Consider the following 22,371-nt stretch of genomic DNA (forward strand, 5'->3'; position numbering starts at 1 on the left):
CATTGTGTTTTATATCTGACCCAGGGGGACTGTTGCTCCTCGATTCTGCCTCTGACATTTTGGATGTCCCTGACCTACTGACTTTCTCTCCAACAGATATTGTATCCAAATCCAGGAAGCAGACAAAACATCCTTGTTATGGCTTCACTGTACAATGAAAGACCAAGAAAGTGGTGAAGGCATGCCCTTTACCTTAGATACGTGTTGGCTAAATGGAGTGTGTTGACCCACTGGTTCTCGATATCAGTAATGGCCTTTGAAACCAATGGAGCCTGGCTGCTCTCAGTCTGACTCAGGATTGTCTGTATTTTAGCGTCCCCTTCAGGTTTTAGTAAAATGATTTCCTGAATGAAAGAAAAAAGATTTCATAATCTCATTCATATTACTTAGGGGTAGTACATACGGTAGCTTTTTATTTATAAACATTATATTCAGATTCTAACTGCAAAGTAAATTGCAAAATTACCCTTTCATTTTTATGTATACTCAAAAGACAAAGGTTATCTACTTCATGTGATGCAGGACTGGTTCATAATAAATGTCTGTCAGGTTGGTCTGACTGCATTCCTGCTCTTCTCTTGATTTCCAATTGCCTTCAAATAAATTATATGCCAAAACAAACACAAACAAAAAAACCTGGAAAATCCTCCTTCTTATCTATTCCATTATTTATGGATAGAGAGTTATGGTCACAACCTAAACAAGACTTATTTATACACCCAAAATGAGACTTGCAGCTTCCCAAAGGAAAATGCAGTGCCCATCCCGTCTATTCTTGTCTCTCTACCATGACATAATTAATCCCCACTCCCTGTTCTCTTTCCTCCTTTGCCCTGAACCATCAAGTTCTTCCCTTCTTGGAAACTACTCCAGACTCACCTTCTCTGCAAAGCCTTTCGGATATAATTCCAAAATATTCCAATTAATGGATTAAGTCTCACCAACCCTTACAGCCCACTATTCTTAACCATGTCTTCCTCTAACAATGCTTCGATTACTGTGATTTCACTTCTCCTGAGCTTCTTTTCAGCACATGTGCTCGGTCCCCTGCATTTTAAACTAGCAATATTTATTGAACCCCCCCCTTCAATAAACGTGAGCTCCAGAGAGCTTGAGACTTCCTCGCCCTCCACAACCTACTCAGTATCTATATTTATGAACCATATTTCCACTCTGAAGATGAGTCCTCTCCAGCCCAGCCCATGGCATTGCTGATCCCTCTGCTGTACTGACACGTCATTTTTTTATATCCTAGCCAACTCCCACCTGCCACAGTTCCAACTTATTGTCTGTATTTCAATTCCTCTGCACTCAGTGAAGATGGACAATAACTGAGAATTGCCCTCACAAAGAGAAGATTTTCTTTCTTGCATCTGCATTAAAATAATTTTAGATCCATCACAGCCCTTCTCTTTTGTTAAGTCTAGTCATCTGCATGTCTTCCACCATTCCACAGTGATCCTATTTTCCATTAAGAAACCAATCTTTGCCAATTTCCTCTACATCTTTTCAAAATGAGAGTTCACTCTGACCACTGAAATTTAGTTTCCATAGTTTTACCTTAATTTTTTGGATTCTTTCCTCAAGTGGCATTTGGCCTTCCGATGAATTCAAAACCATAAGAGACTCTTTAATCCCTGTTATCCAATGAATTACATCATGTGCCAGATCATTAAAGCTCTGGTCTTCAGCAGGAGGTAACTTATCCTCTTCCTCGGTTTCGCATATTTGTCTCAATAATGCCTGGTATCTATCAATCAAATGTGTTGATTCCGTTATTATTTCTTCTTCTGCAGTCAGCCCATATTCCTTCAAAGAGTTGTTCAACTGGGCCATAGATTCAAATTGTTCCCTGTAAATTTCAAATGTCACTGAAAGTTTATAGGAGCCGTGACACCATGTAAGAAACCATATTCCCAGGAAATAAATTTTATACACGATCAGCTATACCTCTTTCTTTCTAGAGCTTGGCAAAATAGTTCAGTTTTCTCTCCTGACGCTTCCATTTCTTTCCATTTCTCTTCCTGGTTAGTCAACCACTTACTCAGGTTTCTATGGTCATCCTGGAGTCTAAAAGAACATTACACATGTTAGAATATAAAATACGCAAAAAAAACGTTTACCTGAAGAGAAGATTGGCATGAATATTGTGAGCCAACCAGGTTTTTAACTATATGTTTTTGTTATTGTTGGAAAAAATTTAATTTGTATCATTAATATCTGAATAATAGCTTGTATTACAGTGGTATGCCATAAAGCAATGAGCCACACAAATGTATCATAAAGAATAGGAAACAAACAAACAAAACATTTTCAGACTCTCCCCTAAAGCTTTGCCATATTAAATAATCTGAAAAATTCTCCAAACTTCTAAAGCCAAACTTAGATTTGAAAGTATGTATTTTATTTGTAAAAATCTGTGTGTAAATGCATCCCAATGCTAGCTGTACTGAGGCAGAGTACATAAAGTATCGTTAGGAAACACGTTATTTAGATGTCACCTTTACTTCGTACCTCAGTAGCTGCTGCAAGTAGTCATCAAGTTGCTTTGCTTGTGCCTGGCACACGGACTCCATTTTTTCTAATTCAATTTCTTGATTTACAATCCAACTGTGAAGCTCCTTAACATGTGCTTTGGGCAGATGCTTCTTCACATGATTCAGTACAGTTCCCACCTGCTGTATCTTACTGCCTTTTCCTTCAAGAGTCAAGAAATCCTTTAAAATAAAACAAAACGTCTGTATCCTACTGGCAAGTCTAAGTACGGTGTCTGCCACCCCGTGACGCTTTCCAAGCTGGTACCTAGACATACCATCTTTTGAACGTGCTATACAAAAGGTGGGCAGTGGAGACATGACTAACTCCAATGGCAAAAGACAGTTTACATGATTAGTTCTAGGATGTTTATATACATCTGACTTTCTGGAAATGGCATCCAGCAAAATAATGCAGTGTCACCATGAAGGTCAGTAGAAGTAAACCCAGAAAAGGTGTATTTTTTTGCTCAACTTCTCCTAAATACTTGTTGCTTTCTATTAATCAATTTGTGAAACTAAACAGACTTTGTCCAAATCATAATTTATTTCAATGTTTGTGTTTCAAGGTTTGAGCATCAATTGCTGAGGTCCATGTAATGGGCAAAGTTAGAGGCAAAAGAGGGGAAGGAAGAAAAGGAAAGTGGAAGGGAGGGGAGGAGGAGAGGGGAGAAAGAACTTTACACTAAAAAACGAGAAGACAGGCATTTCTATCAATAAAAAACAGTATCATCAAAGCAAGGAATCAGAGAGCCTATAATGCCATCACTAGGCTTGACAGCATGATTTATCATCCAAACTACAGTGCCAGATAATGTACCCTAAGCAATCAAGAGTTAAGGGTGCAACATGTACTTTAAATGCCAGGCACCCTGCCTTTGATTTCAGGCTACCCTCTGTTTAATACAGCAATGTATTCAAGTTCGACTGTAATTTGTAAAAGAAATCTATCTGGCTGGGAAAAGACCTACAAAATCAAGGGAAAGTAAAGGATTCCAAAATCCAAATTAGGTCGTCTTTATTTTATTTTTTTATCAAATATGATTTTAACATAACTGACAAATGGCAACTCAGAATAGTTGTGAAAACAGAACTTGTTTAAATCACTTGCACCCTTACCCAGTAAACAGGGTTTCAAAATATTTGGAGAAAAGCCAGGTTATTTGCAAATATTGTCTCTCTGTGGGAAATTAATAAGTCAAAGTAACTATTATCCTACTTACTTAAATACAGTTCTATGCCTCTAATATTTGAGTTTTGATAAATTCTGATTGAAATTAATATATGTCTTACAGAAAGTTTTTGTAGCTTTTGTTCCATACTCTTTTTTGTTTCTGATGATTCAAAACACTCCTTAAGGTTCATATTCATGTTGCTGAACCAGTCATTAAAGTTCTTGCACTGATCTGTGGGGGGGAAAAAAAGCTGCATTTATTCAAGGAAGACTTCATATATCTAGTTAAAGCGAGAGATTTTGAAACTTGCTTCCCACGCCATGGGTACAAAACTGTGTACAGTGGTAATAAGCTGAAACCAAATTTTGAGGGTTAATAGAGTTTAGAAAGTAATTACGGAGTACTTCCTACACTAAACCTTTCCAAGCACACAGGACCCCAAAAAACATCAGCAGTGGAAGCCTGCTCATGGGCACATCCCCAGACTCGTCCACTGCAGTGAGCAGGTGAAACATGATACTGGTGACTTTCTGTTGTGAAATAAACAACTGGGACTTAAAAGAAATAGATGTTGTTTATGACATGCATAGATCAGTGAGTGCCTCCCCCCAAGAAAGACTTATCTGAATAAATCCTTAATCAATCAATCAATCAATGCTTTTCCTTAAATATAATCTGTGCAACTATCTCTAAGTGAAGTTTAGAATGGCCTTTGTACTTATTTATACTTCAAGGTTCCCAGATACACAGTAAGAGAAATATTGCACTCACCATTTAGTAATTTAGAAAAGTGATCTTGCAAAACACTTTTTTTAGTATTAAATAAATCGCTGACACTTTCATACTGCTTTTTTAATTCAGAGAGTTCAGGAGTCAGACAACCTATTTGATTCTCAAGTAATATCATACTGTGCTTTTGCTGTAGAATTTGCTGTTGTATCTCCTAAACAAACAAACAAACAAACAAACAATCAGTAAATCTTAAAATGGGCTCAATTTACACAAAGCATAATAGATCTCCATTGTTTTTATAAAAACCTAGATGATTTTCTGTTGGGTGGATTTGCTTTCTCTTAGCCAGTATATGTATAATGCGATGCAATTTAATATCAAATAATTATTGCCCACAAAGCAAGTCAAAGTGAAACTGCTAAATATACATAAATTGTTTCTTTGAGATTCTGCCCTTCCCCCCCCCCCCCCCCCCCCNGCGTTCTTTTTTTTATTTGTTTCATGCAGGAGTTGAACCGGCAACCTTGCTGTTAAGGGCGCACGCTCTATCCACTGAGCCATCTGGGCAGCAGCTCAGTTCAAGGTGCAGAGTTCAGTCCCAGCTACGGGTGGGCATAGCCCACCATCGAACAAGCAATCTTGTTGTTACACCAACTGAGCCATCCTGCTACCTGTTGGCAGCTCAGCGGCAGCTCAGCTCGGGCACAGCTCACACAAAGCTCACTGGCCCATGTGGGAATTGAACCAGAGCCCCTGTTGCTCAGAGCTCGTGCTCTTAAGCAAACTCTTAACCAACTGAACCACTCGGCTGGCCCCAAACTTTCATTTTTAACAATTATTTTTATTAACCTCAAGAGGTTAAAACCATCAGAAATAAATGTGAAAATAAATCTGAACCACAGAAGAGAAGCCGCTGGGAAGTACCTCTAGTTTCGTAAAGATCTCCAAGCTGTCGGAAGGAGACAGGGCTTTTAAGAGGGATTCCGTCATCCCGATCTGGGTCTTGGCTTGATCGAGGTCCTCCCTTAGCTCAGCTGTGCTGCTACTGAGGGCAGAAGCATTGGATTCTCCTGATAAACGCATTTTTACTTGTTCTATCTTGTTCACAATAGAGGATTCCATGACCTGAAATCATGAAACATACGGCTTCATTTAACTAGATTTTAAGACATCTGCACTGCTAGAGAATGAACTGAGACTTCACTGCATTTCATGTCAAATAGTCTTCTCAACTTCTAATTCTTCATTGTTCTACATCACTGATAGGACAATGCAAATGCTGCCTTTAAAGAAAAAGGGTAACGTGAAAACCAGAAATTGAATTCTGACTTTTTCCTAAGAGATGAATTTGAACTCTACCCCCTAAAGCGAGTTTTCTCTAACATACCAAAAGAGGTGTTATTTCATAGCACTCATTTGAAAAGATATAAAAAACATATACAAAAAATAGCCAGCATTTATTATTTATTATGTACACAGCAGCATGGTAAGCACTTAATGTACAAAAATACAGGCTTAAGAAGGTTCAGTAAGTTGCCCAAGGTCACAAAGCTAATAGGTGGCAGTGCCAGGACCTCATCCAGAAAGTCTGACTCACATTCAGCCATGTGAACATTCAGATTTAGCCACTATGCACTTAGATCTACATAAAATTGTAGCAGGTCCCTTCACACAATACTTGGGCCAATCTTCCTGTTTTTCTATCTACCAGTTAATAAACCTAGAGTCCAACTGGTATTATCCTTCCTAAATCCAAACAAGACATTCATGAGGAAACCTCTGCTTCTCTACACGGAAGCACAATGATGTCTCTCCCTCCACACGAGAGACCTGTGAAATACCTGTCATGAGAATACAAGAACGCAAACAATGACATACTCATTCTAAAAGGGGAACGAAGATAATAAACTATGCAGACTATTAAAAATTCGGTTGGACTTAACATAGGAATCCAAGATGAGTTAAATAATAATCTTAATTTTATTTTAGGTTTAAGATTAGAATTCCGGTTTATGAACATTACTTTAGAGTACTTTAATTGTGACTTTTAAATTAAAATTCTCTTACCTGCAATTCAAGAGGTATTTCACTGCTTTGAAGCAGAAGCTGTATTTTAGCCACTCTTTTAGAAAATTCTGAAGTTTTTTGTTCATGGACTTGTAACTCTTCCTAAAACACATAATTTTAATTAAAAAAATATTGTTATTTTATACCTATTTTCTGGTCCCCATGATTGCTATTGTTAATAAACTGAGAAAACTTTTGCATTGCCCTCTAATCACTTATATTTTTTGACAGAGCCCTGGGAGTTACAAACCCAAGTGCCTCATGGGTCAGGCAAATTTTACAACTAAGTGAAGGATTCTAGTTGTAAGACAATAGAAAGGGGCTAGGCTTGTGCCATACCAGCATGCACAGCCTACCTAAAGGCATTACATTTCATATATTTGTATATGTAAACTGTGTCAAAACACACACACACACATCTATCTCTCTTCCCCCCCACCCCACAGGCTGGTAGCTTATAACCCTTACTTCACCTTTTTAAACAACCTGTACTTCAGGACAAATTTAAGGGACTCTTAGTGATAATTCATTTATACTTAGAAAATCATGCTTTCACAACTATCATCATATACCCAGCAAACTCATAAATCACCACACATTTTGAAACTCTTTTCCAATGTATAAAAATGGCTATTTGAATTTAAAAGTGAATAAAATGATACATTAGAGAGGAAATGAGATTTGAAGCATTAGACCTGGCATACTGTAAAGCTATCATGTACACACACATACATTTTTACATTATTGAACTAGATATAAGTGCCAATATTTCACTGTTTTTTACCTACCCAGATAGTGATTTTATATGGCCCAAACTAATATGTAAATAAACAAAACAATTAGAAAAAAATTCTTCCTAGAGTTAAAAGATAATAACTTTAATTCTTTCTAAATGGAAAACTTGAAATTATTATTTTAAAAACTAGTCTTTAAAAAACTCCATAAAGATGTTGATACTCTATAATTTTCTAATCTTTTTGAGGGACTGCTTAATTCAAATTATGAAAATCATCCATAATCATGATCTAGATCAGCGATTAACAGTCTAAGGGCTGCCAGTCTGTTTTCATAAATAAAGTTTTATTGAAACCCAGCTACTTTCAGGCACTTATGTATATTGTCTATGACTGACTACTTTCATGCTGCAACAGCAGGGCTGAGCAGTTGTGACACGTGATGAAATGAATCTACGAGCCTAAAATATTTGGTATTTGGCCCTTTAAGAAAAAAGTTTACCTAATCCAGGGACTAGGCTGACCACATGGGAACAATTATGCATTTTGATGGGGCTTCTGCTAGGAGTTCTTAACCTTTTATATACCATAAACCCCACTGGCAGTCTAATGAAGCCTATGGACACTTTATATATTGGGTTGTCGGAAAAGTCATGATGTATTTTTATTACGTTTTTCATTGCAAAAATGTGTCATGGCTTTTCCAACAACGCAATAATAATATTTTTGAAATAAAACATAAAATAAATGATGTAGGACTATAAAGGAAAACCATTCATTACACTGGGTTCCAGTTATCAAAATATTAAAAATAATTCATGCTATAGTGACATGTTTCTCTTTAATACCTTAAATAACAAGATCTAGCAGTAGCTCTATTAAATACTGGATTTTCAATAGTAACAACCAGATAATGATTTTTAAAATGCCAGTGATTTTCTTGATAACAATGTCACATATGAGTTCATCCTACTATGTTTGTTGACTTTATTTATAATTGAAACAAGTATTACATTTCAGTTAGACACTCGCGAAAATAAAGATACAATTTCTCCCATGTGAGGTCATTTCATCTATGAACCCCTTAGGTGTCTGTGAACTCCAGGGGAATAAAACCTGCTAACATCTTCCCAAATATCATAAAGGAAACGAGAGTTCAGGTCCCACTCAAGGATAACAAAAGAAATGAAAAAGGTTCTTTGTGATTTCTCTATCCTGCTTCAAAAAAGCAAACTCAATATTAAAATGCCAGCTGTGTAAAAAAGAGCATATATTTTATCTCTGTTAAATTACCTTCAGCTTTTCTCTTTCGTCTTCAGTCAGTTGATGTAATTCCATTTTTTGAAGGACCTTTTCAGTCCACTCATCAACTACATCTTTTAAGTTAAAAAGTTTGTCCCATAAAGCCAGAGCTCGGCCAAGATTTTCATAGTAGTCTTCTGTTTTCTCATTTATCTGCCATAATTAATAAACAGAAATAACATATTTAGTGGTTAAAAAGTATGAAAACCATTGTCTCAAACACTATTTTTAAATAAAATTTTAGTTTACCTTTACTGGCTACTTTGCATTATTTATCAACAAAAAAACTTGCTTTAACATAGCATGTAGTTCTTTCTTCGATAAAAAAAAAATCTTAGTTGATATGCTGCAGCTTATATGCAATTGAAAGCAACAGTCTTCCTAATTTCTAAACCACAATAAATAAAAGGTGCTTTTAAAAACCCTGATGAAAATATAAAACAAATTCTTAATTTGTGATTCATAAAAAGTATCATTAGTTCTCAACCAAAAGTGTATTAAATAGATATACAGTTGAACATCAATATCTTGCGTGGATGAGTAACATATTAATTAGTTTACTTTAAATAAGTTAAGTTTGCACTTTTATATCTAGAAGATTATAAACCCATTTGTTGGTAGTGCCTAACTGTGGGTGTGAGGTAATTCCTCAGTCAGCAACATTATATTATTTGAACATTTTTACAATGAGCACTTTTGAATTTTGTATTTAGATAAAAAATACTAAAGATACAGCAGAAAATATCAATTTAATTGCTATACAATAGAATTTCTAGTCAATTAAATTATCACTTACATCAAGCCACCTATCCACAATAATATTAGCCTCTTTCTCAAAAGGAGGCTCTTCAAAGGTTCTCATTTTATTTAGATGAAATTGTAGATTTTTGCAGATCTGGTTAATCTTGTCTACAACTTCTAAATGTTCATTAAATTCTTCTTTGACAATTTCAATCTAAAAAAGATGAAACATGTTTTGATAATATTAACATAGACAAACTGGTAAAACTCGCAATTCTATCATTGGCTTTTATTGTCCGACTTTCTCAATGAAAAGTGTTTAGAATCCTAACTATCTGGCTTAATAATAATTCTATACCCAATTTTCTTTCCACTCTGCGTAATGAAATATGGTCTGAAACCTTGTTTCTTGTCCATGTGAAATAGTAATGTACAAAAAAACCCCACCCCAAATCACCTCCATTAATTGGTATAAAAAAATTACAGTTCCTAGATTTCTCCAACGGGAATCACCTTCGGAATGTTGAAGAAAATAAGTGGTCAACTGAATAAAACAGGCAGAGCTCTAAAACGTATTTAATATGACTTCAGTTTAATCTTCCATAATTCTAACTCCAACATCATTTCTAACATGGAAGGTAAAGTACTATTTTATGAAAAGGCCAATAATCTTAGACTATAAAACGAAATTCAAGTATGGACTAATGTTATCTTAAGGTTTCATTCAATTTACTAATATTACACAAACATTTTTAATGTTTACATAAAATCTGAAAACAGATTTCCCATAAGCAAAAATCTAGAAATTATACACCCTAGGGGGACTTCCATTTCTGGGAATATAAAGTAGAAATACTTTTGCCTGTTCTTCCCACTAAGTACAGCTAAAAACCCTGCATATCATATACACACCAAACCTAAGAAGACTAAAAAGTGGAGAGTTCAAGAAGGGGGAATGACTGGGGGCATCAGCTCTGGAAGAACATCCTGGTGGTGAGCTCCCTGCGTCTTCTTTTTCCCTTCGATATCTCAGACTTGTGCTGGAGGAGCCAGCAGCTGGTTAGATCACAGACAAAAAAAAAAAAAAAAGCCCCAAGCAAAACCTGCGTACTCTTCAGCCAAAGAACCAGGAATGGGACACCCTAGCAAGGCAGAAAACTTTTAGAAAACAATTATTCACTGGCGACAAGTACCGCCGAAAAAACTGTGACTCAGCCCCCACCATGCCAACAAAAGTTCAATGTACAGCCTAGACTTCAACCAACGCCAAGCTGTAACAGAGGCCCCACCTTCACTCAACCAAGGTAGTGTCAGGGAAGGTGAAATAGAGCCAGGACTTTCATTCTTGTTGGACAATAACAAAGCACTCCTCCCTGTGATGTCAGCAAGAGCCAGGGAGCTATGAGTGGAGGCCTGCTGGGAGCCAGAACTCTTATCCCCAAAGAGCTGTAACAAGGCAGCCCCTATCTCCAGTGTCAAGAAATTATCCTGTTTGCAGCTGACACGATTACCTATGTACGAGATCCCAAGGAATCTATAAAAATACTCCTAGAATTGAAAAGTTGGTTCAGAAAGTTCGCAGAATACAAGATAAACAGAAAAATCATCTGCACTTCTACACACTAGCAATGAATACAAGGACACTGAAATTTAAAATACAATACCATTTCCAATTACTCAAAAAATAACTACTTAGGTACAAATCTAACAAAATATGCATAGGACTTATATTCTGAAAACTACAAAATGTTAATGAAGGAAATCAAAGAAGGTCTAAATAAATGCAGAGACATACCAAATTCATGGAATGGAAGACTCAACATAGTCAAGGTGTCAATTCTCTTGACACTGATATACAGGTTTAATGCAATTACTACCAAATCCCTGTAATATTATTCTATAGGTACAGAAAAGATTATTCCAAGATTTACATGGAACGGTAAAGACACTAGAATAACTTAAACATTTGAAAAAAAATAATAAAGTGGGAAAAATCAGTCTATTTGATTTTAAAACCTATCATGTGCAGTAATAAAGATTATGTGCTAATGGCAGAGAAACAGACACATAGATCAATGGAAAAGAGTAGTGAACCCAGACATGGACCCTCACAAATACACCCAGCTGATTTTTGACGAAGGTGTAAAAGCAACTGAACAGGGAAAATGATCTTTTCAACATATAGTACTGCAGCAATTGGACATTAATAGACATAAACATGAACCTTAATTAACCTAAGTCTCACATATTATAGAAAAACAAACTCTAAATGGATGATAGACTTAAATGTCAACCATAATGCTATAAAACTTACAGAAAAAAACAGGAGAAAGTCTTCAGGAACTTGAGTTAGGCAAAGAATTCTTACACTTAGACACAAAAAGCACAACCCAAGAAAGGAAAATTGGACTTTACCAAAATTAAAAACTTTTGCTCTACAAAAGACCCTGTTGAGAGGATTAAAAGACAAGCTACAGTTTTGGGGAAAATATTTGCAAACCACCTATCTGACAAATGACTAGTATCTAGAATATATAATGAACTCAACTGTAAAAAAAAAATCGATCAATCTAATTAGAAAATGGGCAAAAGATATGAAGAGATATATCACAAAGATGACATACAGATGGTAAACAGGCACAAGAAAAGATGATCAATATCATTTGCAATTAGGGGAATGCCAATTAAAGCCACATAGTGATACCACTACAAACCTATCAGAACGACTAAAATGAAAAATAGACAGTATCTAATGCTGGCAAAGATGTGGAGAAACTGGATCACTCACACTGCTGCTGGGAACGTAAAATGGTACAGCCACTCTGGCAGTTTCTTTAAAAACTAAATACACAATTAACATACAACCCAGCAACTGTACCCCAGGGTATGTTTTCCCTGAGATACAAATATTACGCTCATACAAATGAGCATAATTATGCCCCCTACATGAATGTTTATAGCAACTTTATTCCTAATAACCAAAAACTAGAAACAACCCGGACGACCTTCAGTGGAATAGTTAAATAAATTGTTGTACATTCATACCACAGAAAAAAAGAGAACAGCAAAAAAGAGAACAGCAAAAAACATTATCAGTACATGCAAGAATTTAAATCAATCTCCAGAGAATTGTGCTGAATGAAAACAGGAAATCCCAAAAGGTTATATACTGTATGGTTTCATTTTTGTAAGATTTTTGAAATGACAAAATGATAGAAATGGAGAACACATTAGTGGTTGGGAGGGTGTGGGGACAGGAAGGAAGTGGGTAGGGCTATAAAATGACAGCATGAGGAGTCCTTGTGGGGAAGGAAATACTCTCCGTCTTGACTGTATCAGTGTCAGTATCTTGATTGCAATATTGTAGTTTGATAAGATTATATGATTGGGGAAACCTAGGAAAGGGTACACAGGATCTCTGTATTATTTCTTACAACTGCATAGGACTACAATTATCTCAAAATAAATAGGTTAATTTAAAAAATAAAAATTAAATAAAAAATTTAAAAAACAAAACAAAACAAACTATTGGGAACGTTTCTATCTCCTGACTGGACATTAACTGACACACTGGCAAAGCTGAGATGCAAACCCAGGTGTTTTTTCCTCCTAGTTCAGGACCCTTTGCATTGGGACATAATAAATGTTTAATGAAATGGAAATACACACACACACACACACACGCACACATAAATATATATAACAACACACACATATATATATCTCCTAATTTTTATTACATTCAGAGAACATTGTTTCATTGACACAACCTACCAGTGGGTGAAAAGAAAAGAGCAGGAGAGGGTACGTTTAGCATTGACAGGAACTGCAGGTTTTGTTCTACAATGAATGGAAGGGGTAAAATAACGAAAACTAGGCCCCCTCTGACGTTTCGCAAACTTTAATAGTCCCCTGACAGTCTAGCCTTCTAGTCTTACTTTTGCACTCTGTCTCTCATTAAAGAGAGTAGAAATTTGGCACCATATCCTAGATAAACATCCCAGTTTCTATGGTTTTGAAGGACAAAAGTTCTCAGTGGAATCAGGTTTCGGCCACTGGTAGAAAGCATTATGACAATACCTACTACAGAAATTGATTGTTTCTGAAGACAGTACCTAAGTCATCACAAAATTAACTGAAAGTTATGTTAATGATCAGTAGTACTAAAATCTGCTTTTTTTTTCAGTAAAAAAAGTGAGAAAAGAATTAAACACCAATATACAAGAACTTCTATATCTTCCATACAAAATAATGTTATTTCAGCAAATACATAAAGTGTCCGTATGCTAGACACCATACCAGACACAAGATTCTCAACATAATTTTTAAAAAGCTTGGCTTTTCATACATTTCTTAAAGGTAATTAGTTATTTTATTAATTTTAAAAAGTAACTTTTGTGAGCAAACCTTTACAGTTGAGAAAGTGGTATAGATTAGCAAAGTTAACCAGTTTTTGCTTTGCCATATACATATTTCAACTATGTCTTCAGGGAAGGCGATATTATGATGATTAACACACGACTTTGTAGTCAGATGGGCTTAAATAATGATTCTGCCATTTATTATTTAGCCATATAATCTTTAGAATGTTACTTAACATCTATATCCACTTTCCCCCCTCTTTTTTTAAACAGAGAAAATTGCTCATCGGAGTGTCCAAATTCCAAGACTTAAATTGGACCACACTGACTGGTGAGCAAGATCAGCACGCATGAAAAATTCAGCACACGGATGTGGTTCTTTTTTCTGCTTTGTGTTGCTCCTTATTGGTGCTGGGTAAGATCAGTTAGACACCAGCACTAGGCACCTCTCTTAGCCTAAGCTGAAGACACCACCCCGCCCCCTCTCTGGTCATTGCTCAATATCTGAGCTACTCTATGACGCCAACCAAAGTGTGATAAGATTCCAAAATGTGGATTTAGATCTGGTCAAGATAAAGGCCTTGTACATGTCTAGGCTGGCCTGTACCTTTGAACCCATTGTTTACCGGAGCATTTGCTGGCGTATGGGGCACTCAAGCAGATAATAATAAAGTGGTACCATTTGGTCTTGTTGTTTTACTATATGTCTCCCTTGATGATCCCACGGCAAATTATGAAAACTGATGAGGCAGGATTGAGAATTCTTTGTTCTTTTCATAACACCATCTTAATAACAATAAAACCCCAACAACTACTGCCAAAGTTCTTTAAACCTTGTTTTTTTTCACCAGTATAAGCGGGATAATAATACTTAGCTTATAGGGCTATTATGAGAATGAAATGATATAATAATATTCAAAGTACTTAGCACACAATGAACAAGCCATCATGGTACAAGTTATCATTATCATCATCATTATTATCATTTTTATTACTACTACTAGTAGTAGTAGAATTTAAAACCACAAGCCCACATCATAATCCTATTTGTGGATAAAACCTGGTTTCAGGGTTTTCCAGCTTCTGGGGCAAGTCATTCATTGGAGCGGAGCGGGTATGGTTCGACCAGTAAAGAAAGACAGAAATTAGTAAATTTGTGAAGTGCTGCAATGATAATTTTTGATATTAAGAATTTTAGATATTTAAGATTTTACCCTTAAAATAGATTCCTAGAAGTGAAATATTTGGTCAAATGGTAGAAAGATTTTCAAGGTTCTTCAATAATACTGTCAAAGTGTTTTCCAAAAGGGTAGTATCAATATAGGTATCCTTTCACCAGCAATATAGAATGCTCATTTCACTAGCAAAGCTATTTTTAAAAAACAATAAAAAAGTTAAAACTTTATAACAACTTCCATTTATGAGAGCATGTTTAAGTGGACTAGATTATTAGTAAATATTACATATACCTAAAACCATACTATACATAGAAATAATTTATTAAAAACCCTCGTTCTTTGACTTATCCGTGGTCAAAATTGCTATTAAAACAAGGAGCCACAAATTTTTATATTATTTTTTTTTCTTTTCTTTTCTTTTTTGCCCCCCCTCTCCCTCATCCCCACCCCCCCAACCAACAGTCATCAGCTGCACCCCCACATTATATTATTTAATAAGAAACTATAAGAAGTTCTTGTCCTAATCCCAATGTGATGGTATTAGTATTAGGAGGTGAGGCCTTTCCAGGTAATTAGGTCATGAGGGAGAGATAAATAGGATTCACGCCCTTATAGAGTCCCCAGCGAGCTCTCTTGTTCCTTTCACCACGTGAGGAGGCAGGGCGAAGACAGCCCTCTATGAACCAGGAAGCCAGCTCGCACAGACACCAAACCTGCAGGCGCCTTGACTTGGGGCTTCCCAGCTTCCAGAGCTGTGAGAAATAAATTTTTTGTTGTTTATAAGCCATCCAACCTAGGGCATTTTTTAAATAGCAGCCCGAACGAGGCAGAAATTGGTACTGAAAAGTGGCGGCGGCAGGGGCAGTGCATCGAAGGCAACAAACTCTGAGAGTTATCTCCAGAACTGTGAGAAATAAACTTCTGTTGTTTATAAGCCACCCAGTCTGCTGTATCTTTGTTATAACAGCCCAAACAGACTGAGATAACAGCCATAGAGGAGCTAATGATGGCAGAAGGGTCAAGATCTGGACTTAGATTCTCATCAGGGAGGCTCACCCAGGACAGGTGCCTTCTTCGTCCCTGCCTGATCCCTATCAGAAAGAAGTTTTATTGGTCAGAAAGTGTCCAGTATACAGTTACAGGGTTGCTTATACAGTTATGGGGTGGTGGAATCGTGTTTAGCACTTGAAAAGAGGGAGCGTTTGGAGCTGCAGTTAGGCCACATGGGGGTTCAGAAAGAGACACCCCAAGATGTGCCTCATCATAATCTGAATTTGTGCTCAGAGATGTTCAGCAAGTCAGCTCCCCCTTCAAAAATCAAAGTTATGCTCAACGAGAGCACGTCTCCATGCAAAAGCTCCCCTATTCCAGTTGTCCTGAACCAGGTGGGTGACTGCTTCAGGGGTTTCCTCTTTTGCCCAAATTCCACCTAATAAACTTCTAAGAGCATGGAAAAAAAAATGTGGGTTGTTTTGAGCAAAAGTCAACTTTAATTAAGGGCTCAAGAGAAACTTCTGCCCCTCCCTTAACTACCTAGAAGAACTTTGAATTAGGGACCTTGCCCATAAAAAGAATTATTAGAGATAATCTCTTTGACTTGTTTATAGGGCAGAGTAAACTTCTATTTATTGAACATCTGCTCTTCTTATCATCCTCTGATGCCCCCAAGGCAACTTACCTCATTGCTAGCTCAGACTGTCTTATATACCATTTCCCTTTTTGTTTCTGAACCTCTCTCGTGCCCATGGGGGTCTGACTCTCTCATGTATGCAGGGTTCCCATACATATGTGTGTATTAAATTTGATTATTTCTCTTGCTAAACTGTCTCATGTCTATTTGATCATTAGACCAGCCAGAAGAACCCTGTGGGTACAGGAAAGGTTTGTACACCCCCACAGCTACACACAGTGTGGGGCATCAGGACTGACACTCATCAAGATGGTAAGTCCCAGGAACTCTGCTAGGCACTTAGATGCTACCTCATGTAATAGGACAGGCATAAGCTTTCTGCTGTTAATAGGATTCTTAAGAGGACAAAGGTAGGACGTGAGGACTAAGGAGGATCAGCACAAACCAAGAACAGCTGTAAGTCAAGAGGGACTCAGGGGCTGTGAATAAGGCACAGACCTTGATTCCAGAAGAGTACAAGAGTACAAGGTGGGAAACTGATATCAGGGACACAGTAGAACAGTAGCTATGTGAACTGGGACACAGGTTCAGGGGATCTTATATGGCTGTCCATGTTGGATTCTCTCAGAACCAAGGGAACCATAGCTCCCTAAATCCACTGGAACAAGGACAGGATCCTTCTATATTCTGAGACCACCAAACCCAGAAGCTTCCCCTGCTAGATGGAACCAGACAGGCTGCATCTCAGCAACTCCCACTGACTGCTCATGGTCTTGGTGGCTTCCCTCTATTTGGAGTCTCATAGGAAATCAGGTGCACAGTCACATAGTGTACAACTAGTATCTAAGCAGGGCTCTTTCTGATTGGTCAGTTTCAAGAAACTGAGTATGAGAAAGTGGGTTCCAGATGGCTATTCCTCATCTGTGACACTGGCCATGTGTCTACACCTCCAGTGTCACTTCAGCCTCAGGGACAAGAGTTCTAAATAAAAAAATAAATTCTAAGAATCTGGTCTATGTAAGCTTTTATAGATGTTGCTCTCAGCAACTGGGAAGTTTAATAAAATAGCTTTCTAACAACCAGACAAATCAAGTAGACTATATTTCACACATGCTTTTGACATTTTGAAAGTACTTTAGCATAGTAATCATAAAATCAACAGGAAAAGCAACTTTCTGGTCTATAATAATAGAGTGTAGTGGAGTGTATTCTCTTCTAAGTATTTCATTCTTCTGCCACTCTGGTTGATAACCACATAAAATCATAGAAAATAATGACACCTAGTGTTCAAAAATGATATTCTTCTTAGAATATGAAGCTGTGACTGGTGAGGCTATAAACACAGATGGGGCAACATGGAGTTCAGTCACACACCTTTATATAAATAAATAAAAACGTAATTTTTCCTTTCTTCACTAACAACAGAGGGGGTTTTCCTACTATCTTTATTCTCTCAGGACTTCAGTGAAGTCTCAGGATCCTTTTAGGTGGGTCGGTGCAAAAACTTACAACCTTACAGAGGTAACAGGGGGTAACCCCAGACTCCACCGCCAGTATTGAAACCCAAACAGAAGCCACCCAGCATCAACTTGGGGGATGATTTTTTTTTCAAGCTCTGGTGCTATACTCAATAAATTCTTAGGTATCTGGTAAAACAAAGTCACTAGCAATTTCTTCTAAACCAAGTTTTGAAAATGACTCCATTTATAATGTCCCCTTTATTGTCAGGCTTGTGAGCGAGGCTACTGTGTGGCTTCCTTTAGAGCTTGGACTCACCTCTGCTATCCTTTTCTTCAGGTTCTCCTTCCCCATGTATGAAGCCTGAAGGGAGATGACATTCTCTTCTTTTTGAATCAAAGTTGTCAAGACACTTTTAAAATTGTGATATTGCTTTAAGAGCTCCAAAACTCTTTCACATTGGTCAAGGCTACGAAGGGAAAAAATGGAAAACAACTGAACATCTGAAAATAACAAAACCATTCTTTCTCTTTTTAAGTATCTTACAATAATGACTAAGTTGCAGCAGGACTTTTCCTCTTGACATGGTTTATAACAGTTCTAACAATTTAACCTAAGAACGATGGCACATATAAGTTTCTGGCAAATGGACGGTATAACTAATCACTGGATTCGTATTTTCACCAGATCAATATTCAAAAGTCACCAGATGTATGCTCTAGAAACATAAGATTCATAACCGTTAGGAATCAGCATCTCAATTTCACCCTTCATCAAACGATATCTTGGAAAACAGTGCCTCCCTAGCATTACTCTTGGAGATTATTTCAATATTAATTCAGCAAGTTGCAAGTTGTTTATGTCTATTTAACTCATTCTAAATTTAGCCCTTTTAAAAAAGTGAAAATAGTACAGCCAATGTGGCAGTTAGGACACCTGGTTTCTAGTTCGGGCTCGGCACTAATTAGCCATGTGACCTTAGATAAGTTACTTTAGCCCTCAGGACCTCAATTCTTTTCTCTGTCAAATCGAAGGGTAGACTAGATTAAATACCCCAGATGGGCTTTATCTTGACTACTGTTTGCTCAGATTCTGGACGGAAACAAGAGGGAGTCTGTGGTGAAAGGGTCACTGACAGCACAGCTAAAGGAATCACCAGGCAGCTCAGGCACCCAGGACGAACCAGGGCAACAGAAAATCCAGCACTTGGCTTCAAGGGGAGAGAAAGGGCCCTGAGTCCAAGAAGAGGGCACCAGTAAGAGCTGCCAAGCCACGTGCTGAAAAGGGAGGGGGGTGGTTAAGGCCACTCTGGCCTCTCTCTCTTCCTGTTCTCTAATGTCCTACTACTACCTTCCACGTCTTAACCCAACTGGAAGCCTTGGGATCAGGGCTAGGGATCAGGCAGGGACGAAGGGGGAGAAGGCATGGATTGAGAATATTCAGCAGAATCATGGGGACTGATAGGTAATGGCTGTCACACAGTTTAGAAAACGTTTGGGACTTGCCCAGGCTCTGTAGGAAAGATGGTGGCCACTGACAGGCAACATCTGCTATTCAAGTAGGGTGGTTGGTAGACTAAGGCCCCAACCCCCAAAGACGTCCATGTCCGAATCCCTGGATCCTGCAAATTTGTTACCATACATGGCAAAGGGCACTTTGCAGATGTGATTAAGTTAAGGATCGTAAAATGGGAAACTTATCCTGGATTATCCAAGTGTGTGAAATATAATCAGAAGGGTCCTGTAGGAAGGTCAGAGTCAGAGAACATAATGTGACAAGAGAAGCACAAGCGAGAGAAAGAGATTTTTTCCTTACGATTCAGTGACCGAAGCTTTTGTGTTCTCCCACAAGAGTGCTGTATTTTGGCACTGCTGACTCAGAGCTTTTTCTCTGCCATCTTTGAATTGTGGAAGAGAATGAGCCATCTCTTGCAAGTGTTTCTTCTCTTCTTCACATTCATCCAGGTCCTTATCCAGTCTAGTTAATGATTTTTTCCTTGATTATGAAAGAGAAAAGTTCAACAGCCAATTATTAGCCAGTTTGATTTGACACAAACATGGATAATTTCAGGGAACACACTGACTTGTCCTCATGAGGTTTATGAAGACAAAATTACACATCCCTATTACAGAGTACAGGAGGCTCTTTGCATTTCCAGAATACTCATTTGGTGTTTTGTAATAAATACACAAAACCAGAAACAGTAACATTTTTCTGTGATGCACACACCTGTCAAGGGTGTGCATGTGCAGATGAGAGAAAAGAGAGAAGGAGTGTGTGTGTGTATATATGAATGAGGAAGAGAGCAGGAAAAGAGACATAAATGGTAGAGCACTGCAGACTCCTAAGGAAGGATGCAGGGGCCCATGGAGGAAGGAAGGAACTAGGGAAATCTGTGTACAAAACAGCTCTCCGATAGATTTTTTTAAAAAGTCATTTGAACTAAGGGTTTTAATGTGCAAACTAATCCTGGAAGGATTAACTCCATTCGTTCATCTAGGTCTGAAATGCTTTTATTATATCCTCACCGCCTCTCTTCCAATTTCTCTTGGATCCACTCCCCTAAGGCTTTCACTCCCCATGGCTCCTCCAAAGCTGCCCTCAAGACCTCCAGTAACCTCCACATTCCTAAGTCCATGTTCCACTCTCAGTCTGCACCTCCCTTCATTAATCAGCAGCAGTTGCTTATATCCTCTTCCTTGAAAGGCCCTCTCTTAGCTCCCAAGACTCTCGATTTTCCCTTTCCTCCACTGGCGGCTCCTTCTCAGTGTCTTTGGCTGGTTCCTCTTTATCTGCCAGATCTCTTAACATGGAGTGCCCCTGACCTCTTGTCTAATCTATCTTAACTCACCCCCTGGCAATCTAATCCATCTCATGGCTTCAAATAGCATTCCCAAATGCGGATAGCTCTCACATATACACTGCTAGCCCCGACTTCCCTCCCAACTCCCAATACCATCTATTTTCAATAATCTTGTGGATATCGCTACTTCAGTGTCAAACAAGTATGTTGAACGTATTATTTCCAAAGCTAAGCACACCTGATCTTTCATTCAATACCAAATAAGCTTCAGTCTTTCTCACCTCAGTTAATGGTAATGTAACAGAGTGAAATGCTTAGTCTCTCTGGCTCCATCTTGGTCAAGCCTGCGTTGTTCCCAGGGCCTTTATGCTAACAGCTCCTGCACAGTCTTGTGTAGACATGCTAATCATTAGAGGAATTCTGCTTGGTGCTGGAGTTTTGCAAAAACAGCCCCTCCTACATTCCCTTCCCTGAACTCTGTACTTTCTTAAAATGGATTTGAGGATCAGGTCTCCATCTTCTTGGTTGGCACCTTCTCGACCAATAAACCTTTCCTTACTCCAAACGCTGACATTCTGAGCTTGGCCTTTCGAAGTGTCATTGGGCACATTCGCTGATGGTGGACCAGTAACAATGTCTCCAATCTTTCTTTTACACCCCGTGTCCAACTTGCCAATAAATCTTGCAGACGCTACTTTCAAAATATACTCGGATCCAGTCTTAACACTTTTCACACCTCCCCATTGGCCCACACCACCGCTACCCCTCTCACCTGGGTTACGGAAATAGGTCAAACTAGACTTCGTCTTCCCTTAACTCCTACAGTCTATGCTTAACACATCAGCCAGGGAGATCCTGCTATAATGAAAACCAAATCATTTCTCTCTGCTCTGAAACCTCCAACAATTTCCCAGCGCCACTCAAAGAAAGAGCTAAAGTAATCACAGGCCCCCAAGTCCCTCCATGAGCTAAGTTACCCATCCCACCCGTTAACTCTCTGACCCCCTTTCATGCCTCTTCTTCTCGCTGCTGGCCCTCTCACTCCCTGGTCTCCCCTCAAACACACCAGGCCCAGTCCCACACCTGGCCTGTGTGCCTGCTGCTCCTTCAGGCTGAAAGGTAAGTCACCTGGCTAGCTCTCTCATTCCGTCTTACTTAAAGGTTGCCTTCTCAGTAAAACTGTCCCTGGTGACCCTATTTGAAGGCAACTCCCTCGTGTTTCCTTGCTCAATCTTTCTCCATAGCTTTTATCACCATCAAACATACTGACTATCTTACGCCTCCCACTACATAATAAGCTCTAGGAAGGGCAAGAATTTTTGTCTATTTTGTTCACTGCTATATCCCCTGTACCCAAAACACCACAAATTTCTTGTATTAAGAACTAAATTAAAAATTAACGTATTACTTAGAAATGTATAGTTTTCACTTATAAATTAATATCTAATTTATTTACTATTTCTAAGTCTATAATAAAAATGTTTTCATAACGAATTAGTCACTAAATTAGCAATTAGTTTAACACCTCATTGAGAACTGGGCACTGCGGGAATGGGAACCTCACGGACACTGAGGTCACAGGGAAATTTCAGAGCAAAGAGCTTGATCAGCGAGAGCCTCAAAAGAGCACCAAACCCGAGGGACTAGCGGTGGGCA

The 22,371-nt window shown here is 38.1% G+C and overlaps 1 protein-coding gene across 1 annotated transcript in view; it reads right to left on the reverse strand.

Moving 5' to 3' along the window:
- The window catches only part of SYNE2 (spectrin repeat containing nuclear envelope protein 2), a 333,055-nt gene that overhangs the window by 172,874 nt on the left and 137,810 nt on the right, over positions 1 to 22,371 (reverse strand). Inside the window, exons 28-39 of the mRNA XM_019632109.1 lie at positions 19,728 to 19,907; positions 18,231 to 18,381; positions 9,341 to 9,499; positions 8,536 to 8,697; positions 6,509 to 6,610; positions 5,366 to 5,566; positions 4,481 to 4,652; positions 3,828 to 3,940; positions 2,515 to 2,717; positions 1,951 to 2,070; positions 1,561 to 1,852; positions 193 to 344 (exon numbers count right to left, since the gene is read on the reverse strand). Of these exons, the coding sequence (XP_019487654.1) occupies positions 193 to 344; positions 1,561 to 1,852; positions 1,951 to 2,070; positions 2,515 to 2,717; positions 3,828 to 3,940; positions 4,481 to 4,652; positions 5,366 to 5,566; positions 6,509 to 6,610; positions 8,536 to 8,697; positions 9,341 to 9,499; positions 18,231 to 18,381; positions 19,728 to 19,907 (2,007 nt within the window). The remainder of the gene's footprint in view (positions 1 to 192; positions 345 to 1,560; positions 1,853 to 1,950; positions 2,071 to 2,514; positions 2,718 to 3,827; positions 3,941 to 4,480; positions 4,653 to 5,365; positions 5,567 to 6,508; positions 6,611 to 8,535; positions 8,698 to 9,340; positions 9,500 to 18,230; positions 18,382 to 19,727; positions 19,908 to 22,371) is intronic.

Source organism: Hipposideros armiger, unplaced genomic scaffold, assembly GCF_001890085.2.
Source record: "Hipposideros armiger isolate ML-2016 unplaced genomic scaffold, ASM189008v1 scaffold_1074, whole genome shotgun sequence".
In the NCBI taxonomy this organism is placed as follows: Eukaryota; Metazoa; Chordata; class Mammalia; order Chiroptera; family Hipposideridae; genus Hipposideros; species Hipposideros armiger.